General features: G+C 50.7%; 1 protein-coding gene across 7 annotated transcripts in view; it reads right to left on the bottom strand.

The window, feature by feature from the left end:
- The window catches only part of SLC39A11 (solute carrier family 39 member 11), a 439134-nt gene that overhangs the window by 173439 nt on the left and 249915 nt on the right, over positions 1–15780 (bottom strand). For all 7 annotated transcript variants that reach the window (XM_073883184.1, XM_073883183.1, XM_025889875.2 and 4 more), the window contains exon 7: positions 259–328. In XM_073883184.1, coding sequence (XP_073739285.1) covers positions 259–328 — 70 coding nt within the window. The remainder of the gene's footprint in view (positions 1–258; positions 329–15780) is intronic.

The following is a 15780-nucleotide window of genomic DNA, read 5'->3' as shown; positions in this document are numbered from 1 at the left end:
GTTTAGTCTTTATACATTTAAAGGATTTGGGGGATGCAGGTGATTATATGCATGTGGGTGTTTTCAAAGTGGTTACCCATTAGATAGCTCATCTGACAAATGGTGTACATCTGCTTCTTTGATGGAGTTCCTCTCTCAGGTAAGCCTCACCTGACCTTGCCCCCACTTCCACCAGTGGGGCTGGGGGTGCCCATCCAGGTAACAAGCATTTCCAGAGCACCACTGGATGCCGCGCCATGCTCTAGGGTGCTGGCTTACCTGGCACTCTCGAAGGTGGCTGATGCCGTCTTTTCTACAGCCCCAAATCCAACGCCGACAGCAAGTCCCTCTGAAACACATAGAAAAAAAACCACAAGGGGTTAGGAGCAATTTTCGAATAAGGTACATCACCATCACTGTGTCAGGTGAGACTGCCTGAGGCTGCCAGCAACAGAAAATCCACATAACAGGAGTTTCAACTGGGGGTTTGGCCAACGATGGTCTGGGGGCCAAATCTAGCCCACTGCCTGTTTTTGTTCTTAGTAAGCTAAGAATGATTTTTACATTTTTAAATAATTGGAAAAAAATCAAAGAAAGAATAGTATTTCATGACACATGACAACTATATAATTTTAGTGTTCACAAATAAAGCTTCATTGGCACACAGCCATGCTTATCGGTTGACGAGTTGTCTATGGCTGGTTTTGCATGACATCAGCAGAGATGAGTAGTTGTGACAGAGACCGTATGGCCCAAAGACCTAAAATATTTACTGTCTGGCCCTTTACAGAAAGAGCTTGATGACTGACTGACTCCCGAGCTAAACACATAGGGTTTTATTAGCTCAAGTGACAAGATATCCAAGGCTGATGAAGCCCAGTGAGGTCTTCCCGTATGTTTGAGGAGCCATCTTGAAATGGTAGACTGTCCCAGTCTACTCTGAGATGGCGTGGCTATAGTCTAGCTTAGGCTTGGGGATGTACAAGGTGATTCCCCAAGTCCTTTCCAGAGGGCCTAGTGCGCCTGCCAAGCTTACCAAACCCCGACTTGGATCACATGTGGAGGACAACGCTGGTCTATGAGTATCTGACAGAGAGGGAGAGATTATGGAAAAACGGAACTGTCCCAGTGGCCCGGGATCAGTGGGGTCGTCCCACAATGTTAAAACACTTTCTGGGGCGCCCGGGTGGCTCAGTCGTTAAGGGTCTGCCTTCTCAGGTCGGGGATCGAGCCCCGCATCGGGCTCCCCGCTTGGCGGGAAGCCTGCTTCTCCCTCTCCCGCTCCCCCTGCGTGTGTTCCCTCTCTCGCTGTGTCTCTCTCTGTCAAATAAATAAAATCTTAAAACAACAACAACAACAACAACAACAACAACAAAAAACACTTTCTGATATCTGTGGGAGAATTTAAAGACCCCTCTGAATCAAGGCCGGAAAGAGGACCACCAATATTGGTCAGAATCAAGACCAAGGGCTTTTGGGGCCAGGAGGAACTTTTGTGTTGTAAAGCGGGAAGAGGGGAAAAATCTACTGAGTGAGAAGGGCTTGTTTTCTTTTGGGATTCACTGTCTCCTTGAAATGCCTCTTTTTGTCCTTTGTGTCCTGTTTAGCTGGGGTGGGCGAGGGACGCTGGGCTTGCAATGATGACTCTAGGGGACACCTGGAGACCAAAGGATTGCTCAGAATTGTCTTGTGTTAAGGCCTAAGAGCTCACCTATAATCCAGTCTGGTTCACCAAGAAACCACGGTGGGGTCTGGAGTCCAAAGACCCTGCTAAGGCATAAAGGGCTCTTTGTTTGCCTCAGTTTACCCTCTGTGCTTCAGTCTCCTGTGGGGACCTTATCGGGTGGCTATAGCCACTGGAGGCTGCTGATTGAGAATTTGGGATTTTGATGCTCCACCAGATATCTTCCCATGTTTCTCATAATGACCAATGATGGGATACAGAATCCTAGGACTCTAGAGGTGCAGGAAACCCCACAGATGACGTGGCATGACTCTTGGGCCACTGTCAGACTCAGAATTTAGGGGTTTGGGGGGGTGTCTTTCCAAAACCAGGCAGCATCCTCCCGGCACGCACGGCTCACACCGTAGCCGACTACTGAAAAGCCCAAGACGGTGCCTCTAATGAGCTCTGGGGCGGAGGTGGCCAGCCAAGTCCGCGCTGCCAGAGCAACCAGACGTTTCAAATCAAGCTTTTAAAAACGGATTTATGTTTGCTCAATTTTTAAGGCTCCTGATGTAAATTCTTCACAAAGGCTGAGGCTTCATTCAGCAAGTCTTTCCTCTGAGATGACTCTGATTCTAAATCAGGCCTTGTATTCAAGATCTTAGCGTCTTTGTGGTCTTTCTTTTGAAAATGGGGGGCCGGTGGCCACCTGTGGGCCAGACGCCGGGCTAGAAGCATGAAGTAAAGGTGGGGATCGTCACCTCTGCTCCCACATCGGAGAGGAAAGGGGAGGGGGAGCCGGTCTGAGAGCCCAGGCGGGCTCCGGTTCTGAGGTCCAGGCTCTTCGCTCTCCCTGGCCGTGCGTTCTTTTCTGTCTCTTTTGGAAAAGTCCTCTGAGGTTGGAGAGGAAGCCACAGCTCCAGGGAGGGCTTTGGACGCATGTTCAGCATCTCCAGATTTGCCTGATGCATCTGACAAGCTTCCCAAAGGAGGAGTGTCCTAGGGGAGGGGCTGGATTTCAGTGCGGGCTGCGATGGATATGTCTGGGGGTTCCAGGCATCTTTTCCAGCAGGATGGGGGAAGCCTTTTAATGCATCTTCTGAATCTCAGAAAGTTGGAGGACATCTGAGATGCCTCCATCTGGCCAGTCTCCTACCATCAGAGTCCAGTGTTTACAAACCTGCTGTTCTCAACTTTGTTTTGTGCTAACACAGCCCCTCAACCCTCTCTCAGAGGTAGCTGTGGGTTTCCAAGGCAAAGAGCTTCACCAGGGACCCCTGGCCCACCGGGGAGAGGTGTCAAAAGCTAGGGAGGGACTAAGGGGTGTTTTATGACACCAGAGGGGCATATCCCTTCCTCTGAAAAAAATTTCCTTCTCTAAACTATAAACAACAGTTGCTCTGCTCTTTTGTTCAAGATTTTGCTCTAATTAGTCATTTTAATGTAAATGATAGTGCGGCCCAGAGCCACAGGACCTATATTAATTAGCAAACTAAGCCCTTCTTGTTATTTGGCAAAAGTCCCAGTACTCTGACTTATATAAATGCCCTCAGTGGCTCTGGGAGGTTGGGCAGGGGAGTACCCAGTTAAGGCAGGAGAAAAAGCATCTGCTCAAAGGGACACAAGCCTCAAGAAGCAGAGCCAGCCCTCGAATCTCAGGCCCCCACTCTCCCCCACCCCCACCCATTTGCCGATCTGGCTTCTGGCTTTCTCCCAGGTGTGGGTGGCAAGAGCTGGTATCTGAATCCGTACCCCAAAGAGGTTTGGAGCAAAGTGAATGCATAGTGCCTCTGCCCCCACCCCGTACCTGGGCCAACAGTGAGGGAACCTGCTCTGATGAATTGCAAAATGAGCCCCTTCCTCCTCTGGGCTCTGCCCTAGGGTGAGACCAGCTTCCAAAGCACAAGTTGCCTGTGGGAGGGGGCCAAAGCCTCCCCCCACCACCCACCAGGGGAAGGAGAGATCCTTGGGGAAAAGGAACGCAGTCGCTACCTTCTCTGAAGGTAGGATAATACCCGGGAGAGAAACTAATGAGAGACCAAGACAAATTACCCACGCGGAAAGAACATAAATAAGAGAATTAAGGCAGATACTTAAGATCAACAGATGGTAGAAAGAACCCGCTGGGTGGAAAAGGAGCAGAGGAAAACATAGCTGACTGGAGCTCACACCCCAGGTGTTCCACCCAAAGTGCAAATTAGGAAGGTAATTAAGACAAGAAACCAAAGTGACTGGAATATTATCAGTAAGCCATTGCCTCTTTTCACAGCTACTGCTATTAATTCGGGTGCAAAGAGAGAGAAGATAAACGCCAGGCTTGTAGATGGGCGTCTGGCAGAGGCAGGGCGAGGCAGAGTCCTGAGGACCAGCGGGAGAACAGGCTCTCAGGCCCAGCCCGCCTGCTCCACCCTTGTGCGGGGGGTGTCTGCCTCCCTAGCTCCCCGCCCTCCTGAATCTCCATCCCTCCTTGTCACCCACCGCCGAAGAGAACAAAGAGGCTATGGCTCAAGTCCTGGCATACTGTTCAAGGTTCTTAGAATAATGAAAGGATAACGATGCTCTGCATACAGGATGATGTGCTCAGCACGTCTTTCTCACTGTTGACATTGTGTTGTAAGAGGCTGGCCTGTGCATGGCCAGCTGTGAGCACCATCCCCGGCCTCTGCCCACTAGATGCTGGCAACACCCCGCCCCCCTCGAGTTGTGCTAATCAAAAATGTCTCCAGGCACTGCCTAACGTCGCCCGGGGAAAAATCGTACCCTGTTGAGAACCACTGGCCTCCCATCGAGAGGTACTTTTCATCAGTTTTAAACTATTCTAGAACACTCTAAGAGTTTAAGCAGGTGGTAGGAAAGTGAACAGTTAAAAACGAGTGTCTTGGTCCATTCGGGCGGCTCTCACAAAATACCCTAAGCGAGGCAGCTGATAAGCCACGTGGATCTCTTTCTCATGGTTCTGGAGGCTGGGAAGTGCGAGACCAGGATGCTGGCAGACTTGGCCTTCCTGGCTCGTAGACGTGTCCTCACGTCAAAGGGACAGGGACCTTTCTTGAGCCTCTGCAATAAGACACTCATCCCTGAGCTCCACCCTCGTGACCTAAGCACCTCCTGGGGGGATACAAACATTCAGACCACAGTAACCAATATTTTCTTTTTCCATCAAGGGCTAGCCATTTCTTCGCTTTTAAGGTCATGGCGTGCGGCGGGAGCGGGGAGGGTTTAAATTCACAGGTCTTTTACAGGAGGCCTTGCCAGCCCCCGAAACAGTGACATCTGTGACATTTCAGCACTGCCTGACATTCACAGCCGGCAGATCTCATGGGGGATGGGAGGGAACGCCGGACGGGGTACAGAGAAATGCGGTGTCTCGTTGGGCAGAGCTGCTGTGGGGACACCCTTCCCCTCCCGCCTGGTTATGCTCCTCCGCACGTGGGCATGGCTGTAGCGTGGTCTCAGAGAGAGGCGTCTGAAATACAACCCAGGGGTCCGGGGCGCTCAGGCCAGGGCTAAAGACGGTGGGCGTCTCGTTTCCCTGCTCTGGGCTCTGCGACTGTCTCACTGCAGCTCCTGATCACATGCCTCTTGGGTGGCTTTCGTGCTGGGGGGCTGCTCTCAGCATCCATGGTCATCCCAGCCTGAGGGCTTATGGCGAACTGAAACCTCAGTCTGTTCACTTTTGGCGCTGCTGGGAAGCCACAGTTCTCTCCATCTGGTGCCCATGCTGTTACTTCTTTGCATCCCAGGGCGGTCCTGCGGGGGCCGCGGGGGCCACAGGGTCTCCCAGGTATGCACCGCTCAGCTCTCTGGTGGGGGCGCTCGTGCTGTCGGTTCCAGACGGCACAGCCAAAAGCCGTCTAGAGAAGGTCAACACAATGGCCAACAGGAAACGAGGGGTGAGGTTATGACCTTTTCTGCTCGACTTACAAAGTACGAAAGGTAAGACAGCGGCTCACTTCTTGGGAGGGCTTAATATTAAACACGGCTGCAGGGGCGCCTGGCTGGCTCGGTCGGTGGAGCGTGCAACTCTTGATCTCAGGGTTGTGAGTTCGAGCCCCACGTTGGGCACAGAGATTAGTTAAAAATAAATACCAACCGACAAGCAACACGGCTTCCACCACCACCAATCCCGAAGGTGGAGAAATGATGTGAAACAGGATGGCTTCCTTATTCTCATCTCCACCAAGGACAGAACAAGAGGAAGATGGCTCTCAATTGCAGCCAGAGGGATTTAGGCAAGGGGGAGAGATCACCTTGAGCGAGGAGGGTTTTGAAATGTCTACCTCCTTGAAGGGATGTGGAGAATATCCCTCCCGGGGAGAAGGGGGCTGTTCGCAGCTACTGAGCTGCTCCTCAGGGTGGGATGACCATGGATGCTGAGAGCAGGCTGGGCTGAAAGGAATGGGGAGGTTGGCCTTGTCAAGATGACCCTTCTGGCCAGATGACGCTTCAACATTAAATGTGGGCTCAGTCCTAGGAGCGAGGTCGAGTGGCTACTTAACATATTCCCAGGTCCTCATGGGCTGCTTTCTGAAAAATAGAGAGGGGAACCTGGGTGGCTCAGTCAGTTAAGCGGCTGACACTTGGTTTCGGCTCAGGTTGTGATCTCAGGGTCCTGGGATCGAGCCCTGCATCAGGCTCTGCGCTCGGGGGGGGAGTCTGCTTAATGATTCTCTCTCTCCCTCTGCCCCTCCCCCTGCTTACATGCGCTTGCTCTCTCTCTCTCTCAAAAATAAATGAATATAAAAAAAAAAAAAAAAACACCCCAGAGATATAACCATCTGGAGAATCTGTGGCTGGAGGGGACCATGTGGGCAACAGGCGCCGTAAGGAAGGGGGCATGCCCACCCCCAGTGGCACTGGGAGCCTCCACAGGTGCTGGGCGAGCTCAGTTCTGATTCCTCCTTGCTCTTGCCCATCTGGGCCCTGTCGCGGAGCTGGGAGAGGGGCAGTGTCCATCACACTCCAGGAGGAGCTTCCAGGCTGTAAGGGCTTGCTTTTGGCTGTTGGGAGGGTTGACCCATCTGGCACAGACACACGTGCTGTCTTTATTTCTACTCTGAACCCTCAGCTTGGCTGAGCCTTCTGGGGAGACTGGCCCACAATATGCTGATTTCCCCACTTGGCCCATCTTCGGCCGCACACAGATTTCCAGCAGGAAGGGAAACCAGGAAGGTGGGATCTCTTATCGTATTACACGCTCATTAGACAAGACGTTGGTACAACCAGCCAGGTATTGCCACAGAATACCCGTGGAGTCTGGCAAATGCCCTATGAAGGATAAAAAAGATCTACTTAGTGTCATTTTTCTGAAAAAGGAGTTCAACACACTTTCTAATATGGATTACTAGCCCTGCTATACGTATTGGGTAAAGTCAAGTGTTGGGAAAGACGAGAAACACAGGTGTTCCAGAAGAGTTGAATTTAGCTCACATTCCTATCCATGTCAACAGTCATGCCTTAGGAGTTTATTAAGAGATCTTGACAACTGAAGATACTCCAACATGGATCACCCTCTAATTAAAATAAGCACTCTGTAATTAATGTTTCCACGTGTGCTTTTTTGGCATATTCTACTCTCTCCAGTGAGGGACCCAGAGAAACTGCTGTCCTGCGGTTCCTGCCACCTCCCACCCCAGCAGACGGCCGAGCAGGAGGGGTCTCCTCATTGGTGGGAATGTGCACAGATGACACAGGCACATCTTTAAACAGCAAGTGAAGGCATCCTGTTTGATACCCACATCCAAGAGTCAATTTCAATTTGCTTCAGTTTTCAGCAACCAAAGATCAGATCCCCATGTTCCCGTGGAGAAAAAGGAAGGGAATGCCTTGGCTGGTACAGATAATGCTGAGATATTCCCATCCACAAGCCCTGCTTCATGCCCAGACTCAGGCCTCCAGCCCACTCCCCTCACCATGCACCCCTGTGGCCACAGCAGGGGTTGCCCTCCAGCGAGAGGATTAATTTTCAGGCCCAGGGACATGCCAGGTGTAGTAGAGGGTCAGACCAGGTGTAGTAGAGGGTCAGACCAGGTGTAGTAGAGGGTCAGACCAGGTGTGGTAGTGGGTCGGACCAGGTGTGACAGTAGGGTCAGACCAGGTGTGATGAAGGGTCAGACCAGGTGTAGTAGAGGGTCGGACCAGGTGTGGTAGTGGGTCGGACCAGGTGTGACAGTGGGGTCAGACCAGGTGTGGTAGAGGGGTCAGACCAGGTGTGATAGTGGGGTCAGACCAGGAGTGGTAGTGGGGTCAGACCAGGTGTGGTAGAGGGGTCAGAACAGGTGTGGTAGAGGGGTCAGATCAGGTATAAGTGGGGTCAGACCAGGTGCGGTAGTGGGGTCAGACCAGGTGTGATAGTGGGGTCAGACCAGGTGTGTGGTAGTGGGGTCAGACCGGGTGTGATAGTGGGGTCAGACCAGGTGCGGTAGCGGGGTCAGACCAGGTGCAGTAGTGGGGTCAGACCAGGTGTGACAGAGGGTCAGACCAGGTGTGATAGTGGGGGTCAAATCAGGTGCGGTAGAGGGGTCAGATCAGGTGTGATGGTGGAGTCAGACCAGGGGTGGTAGAGGGTCAGACCAGGTTTGATAGTGGGGTCAGACCAGGTGTGGTAGAGTGTCAGACCAGGTAGGGGCCAGAGAGCACTGTACTCTCTCCTTTTGAGCCTCGGGCCAATCACCGGGTCCCTGAGCTTCCTCTCCCCACTTCTAAAAGTTCTGGCATGCAGGGAAGCATCTGGTTGCTCAGATCTGACAAATTCACACTATTTAAGTTCATAAGGTTCTGTTCTGTAATTTACCAACAAATCCTTTTTGGGGGGGTTGGGCAGCACTGAAAACCTGAGAAGCTCTACAAACATGAAGAGGCAGGAGGATGGACACTAGGCAGTCTACAGCGTGGCCGGCGTAGAATGATTTTCCAGCAACAGCATATCCCGCGATGAGTGGGCTTATCTGCAGCCGGGGCTGCAGTTCTGCTACGTGCTGCCCGACCCCAGGCAATGAGGAGGCCCCCCAGCACCACGCTGCACTCTGAAGGCTCCTCGCCCCCATCTCTCAGTTCGGGAAAACTACTCTGAGGTGGGACAGAGTTCCAGGAGAGAGCGGGGAAAGCATGGCCAAAGCCACCCCAGGGCACCGTCCCTGTCTCAAAGTCCCACAAACCACTGGAAGGAAGTCATAGCAGGAGCTCAGCCCGAGAACCTGCCTCCCCAGCAGTGTCCGCAGCTGATGGCACACACACATATCCACACAGCTAACAGCCCGGCATCTCACAGGCTTCTCCCCAAAAGACTGGGGATTCCTGGGGTCAGGCGAAGCCAGGGGAGCAGGGAGTTGGCTGTCACCCCTTCTGACTCCGTGGGAATCACCCTGCCCAGAGGATCTCGCAGCCCTAGGCAGGCAGGCGGTGGCTGACCCCCACTAGCCCTCCCCAGGTTCCACATGAAGAGTCGCTGTAGTCTCGGTCCCCCAGGGCGGAGCTGCCTTGCTAAAGGGACAGGCAGCCTGGGGCCACCTGCCTTGGAAGCACAGCTGTGCGCTGGTGCGCCTGCGTGCACTCTGTCCCGCGGGCCGTGCTCGGGGTACGGCGAGCTCTTGGACACGCTGGAATGCGGGGCCTTGGAGGTATGAGGGGGGCTGACTCCTGGGTCTGTAACTCACATGGAATAGAGGGCCTAAAGAAATTGGGAGAGAAGAACTCTTTTAACCCCCTTGAAGGACTTAGGAGAGAAATTAGACTCTGGCAGCTCTTCCAGGATGATGAATACATAAGGCACAGGTTCATTTATCACTCCCTGTACCTGACTCCCACCCAAGTATTTCTAAAAGCCGGGTAAGGAGTGATGTCTCAGGCCACACGACTGGGTTTTGCTCCGCCGATGGCAGGGAGTATAATACGATGCCGGTATGAAGGCAGGGGCGATATTTTTCTTAAAGGGAGTAGGAGCATTTCACAAGAATGTTAACAGAGGAGGAAAATAACCGTCTGCCTTCTCCACCCCAGCTCTGCGATCGCCGTGGGCTCAGTGGTGGCTTGCGGGCAAACCCGTCCTCCTGGCCATGGGTGACTGGGCACTTGGTCAAGTGGGCCCAATCAGGGCTGGGATTTTTCTGCAGAGCAAATGAAGAGGGCCAGGATGGGATGGGAAGGCCAGGAACTGTCATCATCCTTCCTCTGTGTCTCGTAGAAGAAGCTGGTCCACAGAAGGAGCCGGTGTAGCTGGTGTGTGATGAGAAGCAGCGACAGATAAAGCAAACTGGACCCTGGAAGCATCTGGGTCTATTTTTCATTTATCCCTGAAGCTGGGAGCCTGGCTGCACCTCTGTCCTTCCTGTGCGTATGTGAGATATGTCAACATCCTTTCAACACCCCACTATTTCCCTAAAACAGTTTGGGTTCTCGCTCTGCAACTTGCAACCAAAACACTCAATAATTCAGCCAAAGCCTGCCCTAGGTGCTCTATGTTGATTACCTAAATTGGTCTAATCTAACCCTAATTCAATTGCAAAATTGATATTGTTATCATATCTTTCAGAGAGGTAAACCGGGGTTCAGAGTGGTCAAGCAACACACCCAAAGTCACACAGCCCTTAAGAGGTTCAGCCTATGCGTTCCTTCTTTTTCAGAGCGCACCACACTGACTCCTTTGTTTAGTTGACCATGAGGCCTCCTCTCCTGCCTAGGACTCAAAGGACTGAGAATGGTGTTAATGCTAGCAAGAGCACCCATTGAGGCACCATATTTAATTTGGTCTTTTCAACAACCCCATGAGATCGGTACTGCTCTTAGTCCGCTTAGAGACGTGGGACTGGTATCTCCAGCCCAGGCTCCGTGCGCCCCCCCTTGCCCATACTGCCTTCCATGACTCCCGCTCGGATCCTCCTTAGCACTGTCACTCCTTCAGTGGCTACTATCTCCGCATATTTGAACATCCTTTTACTTCTCCTAAGCCTTTAGGCACATCAAAACGTTTCATTTTATATTCTTACTTTGAACCTAAAAAATGGTTATTTTAGGGGCGCCTGGGTGGCTCAGTCGGTTAAGCGTCTGCCTTCAGCTCAAGTCATGATCCCAGGGTTCTGGGATCGAGCCCCGCGCCGGGCTCCCTGCTCCGCGGGAAGCCTGCTTCTCCCTCTCCCACTCCCCCTGCTTGTGTTCCCTCTCTCGCTGTCTCTCCCTCTGTCAAATAAATAAAATCTTTTAAAAAAAATGGTTATTTTAAGTTACGCTACTCACTACTTTTTAACCAAAACAATACACCTACACATGAAAGAAAACATCATGTTCAGTAAAATCTAAAGTAATAAATTTCCCCATGTCTGCTCACCACCCCTAGTTCCATGCGTAAGAGGCAAAGTACTTTTTAAAGTTCTAGCTTTTCCTTCTCCAGTGGGTACCACTGTAACTTTACATAACTTTAAATATTAATACATTTGTTTCTTTAATGTATCACAATCTTGATTTAGTTGGCTGACAGCACTGTTGCTTCCTACTCTGTTGAGCCTTGTAAAAGTTGAAGAATTCAGTGTCCTTTCTTCCCACCTCTACTCTATGAAAGCTATCCCACTGGGTACTTGCTCTACAGATACAGCTCATCTAAGGTGTATTCCCAGGTCAGGTCAAAATATGGCAATCCAAAAAAAAAAATGCAGTTTACAATAGTGGGGTGCTACCATATATTCTTTACAAATCAGGTTGCTATCAGAAGAGAAGGCAAGATACTCCTAAGGTTTTAAACTCATCCCATTTGAAGAAAATGGTCCCAGGAATCAAGGCCCAATGGATTCTTTCTTGATTCTTTCTGGTGTTCGTTTTATCTTCTGGATATTAATTAGATACCTGCTCTTTCCCTTTCTTCCTTTCTTTCTCTTTTCCTTCCTTCCTTCCTTCCTTCCTTCCTTCCTTCCTTCCTCCCTTCCTCCCTTCCTCCCTCCTTCCCTCCCTTCCCTATCATTGTTTCTTTTAATGGCAGTAAACACATATAACATCAAATTTACCATTTTAACCATGTTTAAGTGTACGGTTCAGTGGTATCAGGACCTTAGTCCTTCGGATGGTTGGGCACCCGCCACCACCACCTTTCCAGAGCTCTTTTTATCCTGCGAAACTGAAACCGGCTGCCCATTAAACACTAACTCCCATTTCCCCCTCCAGCCCAGCTTCCATCAACCACTACCCTACCACTATCTCTATGAATGTGACTCCTCTAATAATCTCCTATAAGAGGAATCACACAGGGGCTCCTGGGTGGCTCAGTCGGTGAAGCATCTGCCTTCGGCTCAGGTCATGGGATCAGGCTCCTCACTCAGCGGGGAGTCTTCTTGTCCCTCTCCCGCTGCCCCTCCCCCCCACTCACGCTCGCTCTCTTGCTCTCTTAAATAAAATCTTTAAAACAACAAGAGGAATCACACAGCTTTTGTGATGCCACATTTCTCAGATGTAACGTGTTCCTTCTTCGTTTCGTTACGGGGCCTCCTTGAGCCCGTGGGATGAATGGTGATAAACTTCTGAGTCCTTGCATGTGTAAAAATAATTCTGATTTTGCTCCGTGACTTAACAGTTTGGCCTGATAGAAAATTCTAGGTCCCAAATGACCTCACAACATCTTGAGGGCATTGTTGTACTGTCTTCCAGTATCCAGTGCTGCTGCTGGGAAGGCCGATGTTAATTCAATCCTCAGGTCCTTGAGGTTAAACTGATTTTTCTCTCTGGAAGCTCTTCCATGTTTTCATCTTTGTTTTTGGAGTTTTAAAATCTCACCAAGATCTGTCCGAAGGGGAGTCTTTATGCATTCATACTCAGCTTTAGGTGGGCCCTTTAAATCTGCAAGGCTGTGCGTTTTCTTCAGCTTAAGAAATATTTCTCGGCATCTTGACTCATATTTTACATCTTGGACTTCGTGTCTGTGAACTGGAGGATTGTTTTCTACTTAACATTCCTGATGCCCAGCTCGGCTCTTCATCTGGAATGTTCTTAGCACTCTATCCATTTAACTTAAAAAAAAAAAAACCAAAAAACTTTATGGCAATCCCACAGAGGGATGCAGTGATGGTGTGAGCAGATGTGACTCACACCCACAGGGCTCCAACAATGGTGTGAGCAGACGTGACTCACACCCATAGGGGTCCAACAATGCTGTGAGCAGGTGTGACTCACACCCACAGCAGCAACGGTGTGAACTCACCATTAGGAGTGCAGCAATGCTGTGAGCAGGTGTCAGCTCGCACCCACAGAGGGACGCAGTGATGGTGTGAGAAGGTGTGACTCACACCCACAGGGGTTCAACAATGGTGTGAGCAGGTGTGACTCACACCCACAGGGATTCAGCAATGCTGTGAGCAGGTATGAGCTCACACCTACAGGGGTCCAACAATGCTGTGAACAGGTGTGAGTTCACACCCATAGGGGTCCAACAATGCTGTGAGCAGGTGTGAGCTCACACCCACAGGGGAGCCGCGATATGATTGACAGGGAGCCTGTGTAGATGTGAGTGTGCACATAGAGACAGACAAATGCACACACATGCATGAATGGGAATAGACTGGAGAGATGGCCTCAGTGCATGGAAACAAAAGTGTGAACCAGTCGTCTGAATGCTAAGACCCTGGGCCCCCCTTTCACAAAGCCCACCCTGCATGCACATAACAGCCTGATGGTGGGGCAGGGCCAGTTCATCATCTAGAGACTCAGTGCTGGTCTCTCTGATTAGGAACGTCAAGCTCAAGACCGCACACAAAGAACGGCTCTGAGGGAAGAGAAAGAACTATGGGGCGGGGTGGGAGGGAGGGGGGGTGCCCAGGGGAACTGATTTCAAGTAGCCGCTGGGGTCACAGATGAGAAATGAGAAAGGTCGGGGAATCTGTCTGAAAATAAGTTCTAGGAAATCTTTGCAAGTAACGTGTTAATAGAGTTGGATGAAAACCAGATCACACAAGGGTGAAGGGCAAGGAAGCAAGGATATGGATTCTGGACTCCGTGCCGGAGAAGCAAGAAGGAAGCTTAGCCTGCACTGCTCAGGATGAAGCCACAGTGTTTTTAAAACTAGCACACACAGTAGGCCCGGCCAGTGAGCAGCAGAGTTGGGAAGTTGGGAGACCGGCCCTGGGTGTCCTGAGGCACCAGCACAGCGGCTGGATGATGTACCGCCCAGCAGAGCGGCAGTGGAGATGAGCTCACAAATCACAGTGAAACATTTGTCCATTTAAAGTCCAGCGTAAATGTCATAAACTAATAAAATATGTAACTCAGCCAGCAAGGTGCTCAGAGCCTGGGGCCTTCTTTTCATTAATGTCAGATTTGATCCAAGACACTCCTGAGATAGATCGGCAGGCACCAGGAGAATCCTCCTGACCAGCTTCATCGTGAGGCCCCACACGCAGGCTGTCCTTCTCAGTCACGCCGCGGGAGGATCTGCTCTTGCGCCTGGCATGTGAAATCCTGTTTTGTTTTTTGTTTTTTTTTTTTTTTATGAAGGAGATCCAAAACTGATGTGGGGGCTCCCGGAGCAGCAGGGAGCTAAGAGTTAGCTGATGGCAGACGGTGACCAAATAAGTTGTTAGTGACCCTCCACCAAAAGAATAAAAAATAGATTATTAAAAATCGGGCTCACGAATCTCTACAACAAACAAACAGGAATGGCAATCAAGAGAAACCAGCAGGGGGCGCCTGGGTGGCTCAGTTGGTTAAGCGACTGCCTTCGACTCAGGTCATGATCCTGGAGTCCCGGCATCGAGGCCCACATCGGGCTCCCTGCTCAGCAGGGAGTCTGCTTCTCCCTCTGACCCTCTTCCCTCTCGTGCTCTCTATCTCTCATTCTCTCTCTCTCAAATAAATAAATAAATAATTAAAAAAAAAAAAAAGAGAGAAACCAGCAGGGATTCATGAACAATTTGTGTCACACGAAGTACAAAACTCTTTTGATGGAAATGCAACTGGGAGAGCAGGGGAATGCAAAGGATAAAAATTTATCGTGTATCTGGATGTCATCATCGCTCTTGGTTCTCACAATACCATATGAACAAGATAAAATAATGCATCGTGGTGCGGGTAACTGCGTTCACTACTGGCCAAATGACTACACTCAGTAGGTGTCAGTTCACGAATTCGTGCAGCCCTGTGGGGAGAGCTAAGCCACATGGCTCGGCTGTCTCTACTGTCCGTCCAGTGTGAACATCAACAGCTCCAGCGGGGACACAGAAGGAAAAATTGGGAGAAAACACAACACTGAGAACACTGTATGCTCAACAGACACGCAATAGAGAAATCGTAAAGGGTGGACGAGGAGCGAAACACTTAGCTCTGATATGGCATCTAAGAAAAGCAAGTGTAACATCCCGAACTTAGGTATAAGGTATAAAGAACGGCCCAAGAGAAGACGGAGGTGGCCAGCTCTTGGCTCCGTACAAGGAGGCGCCCCCTGGTGATCCGAGTTATCTGCACAGATCCACGTGCCCTGGAAATCGGGGCTTTTCCATACCAGAAATGTGTTGGCGGAGGCAGAAAACAGAACCTCAGAGGCGTCCCGGTTGATATCGCTACGGAAAGTTCAGCTATTTGATGTCTCCCCGACCCTACACCTGTATTATTCTGAAACTTCCCGTGGCGGCTGAGGTAGGGGGAAGGCCTCAGGCCCTTTCTCTGCCGGCTGTGCTGGAGTCACAGCAGAGTTCAGCTTCTTCGACAAGGAGATTCACGGGCTTAAAACGCCAACTGCCTTTAGGTGGTGCGTGTCCTTTCTGGTCCTTGAACGAGCTACCACCCCCTAAACACTTACGTCTGGCCCAGCCTCAGATTTATTTACCTGCCTGACATCAACAGGCTTTTCCTTCGGGAATGCTGCTTTGGATGGGCCTTTAAGGTTATGTCCGGTAGGGGACATATTTTCAAATCAGCCCGGCACTGCCTAGAATTCTAGTCAGCAGTCTGGCTCACCAGAGAATGAATGGTCAAGGATAGCATTTCCCAAAGTGAATTCTGCGGAGTGCAAGGTCTGGTGCATGTTTGCAAATATTTCATGGAAGTGCCTCTCAAATATATTTGACCCTAAATACATATACACCCATATACCATATATGTGTGCACATATGTGCACATACAAAGATGTGCATGTATATACACGTACATGTCTGTATACGCACACG

The sequence above is a fragment of the Callorhinus ursinus genome, unplaced genomic scaffold (assembly GCF_003265705.2).
Source record: "Callorhinus ursinus isolate GAN/ISIS: 27379988/994484 unplaced genomic scaffold, GSC_fseal_2.0 scaffold50, whole genome shotgun sequence".
Classification (NCBI taxonomy): Eukaryota; Metazoa; Chordata; class Mammalia; order Carnivora; family Otariidae; genus Callorhinus; species Callorhinus ursinus.
Note: the sequence above shows the minus strand (reverse complement) of the source record. Positions and strands in the feature narration are given on the sequence as shown.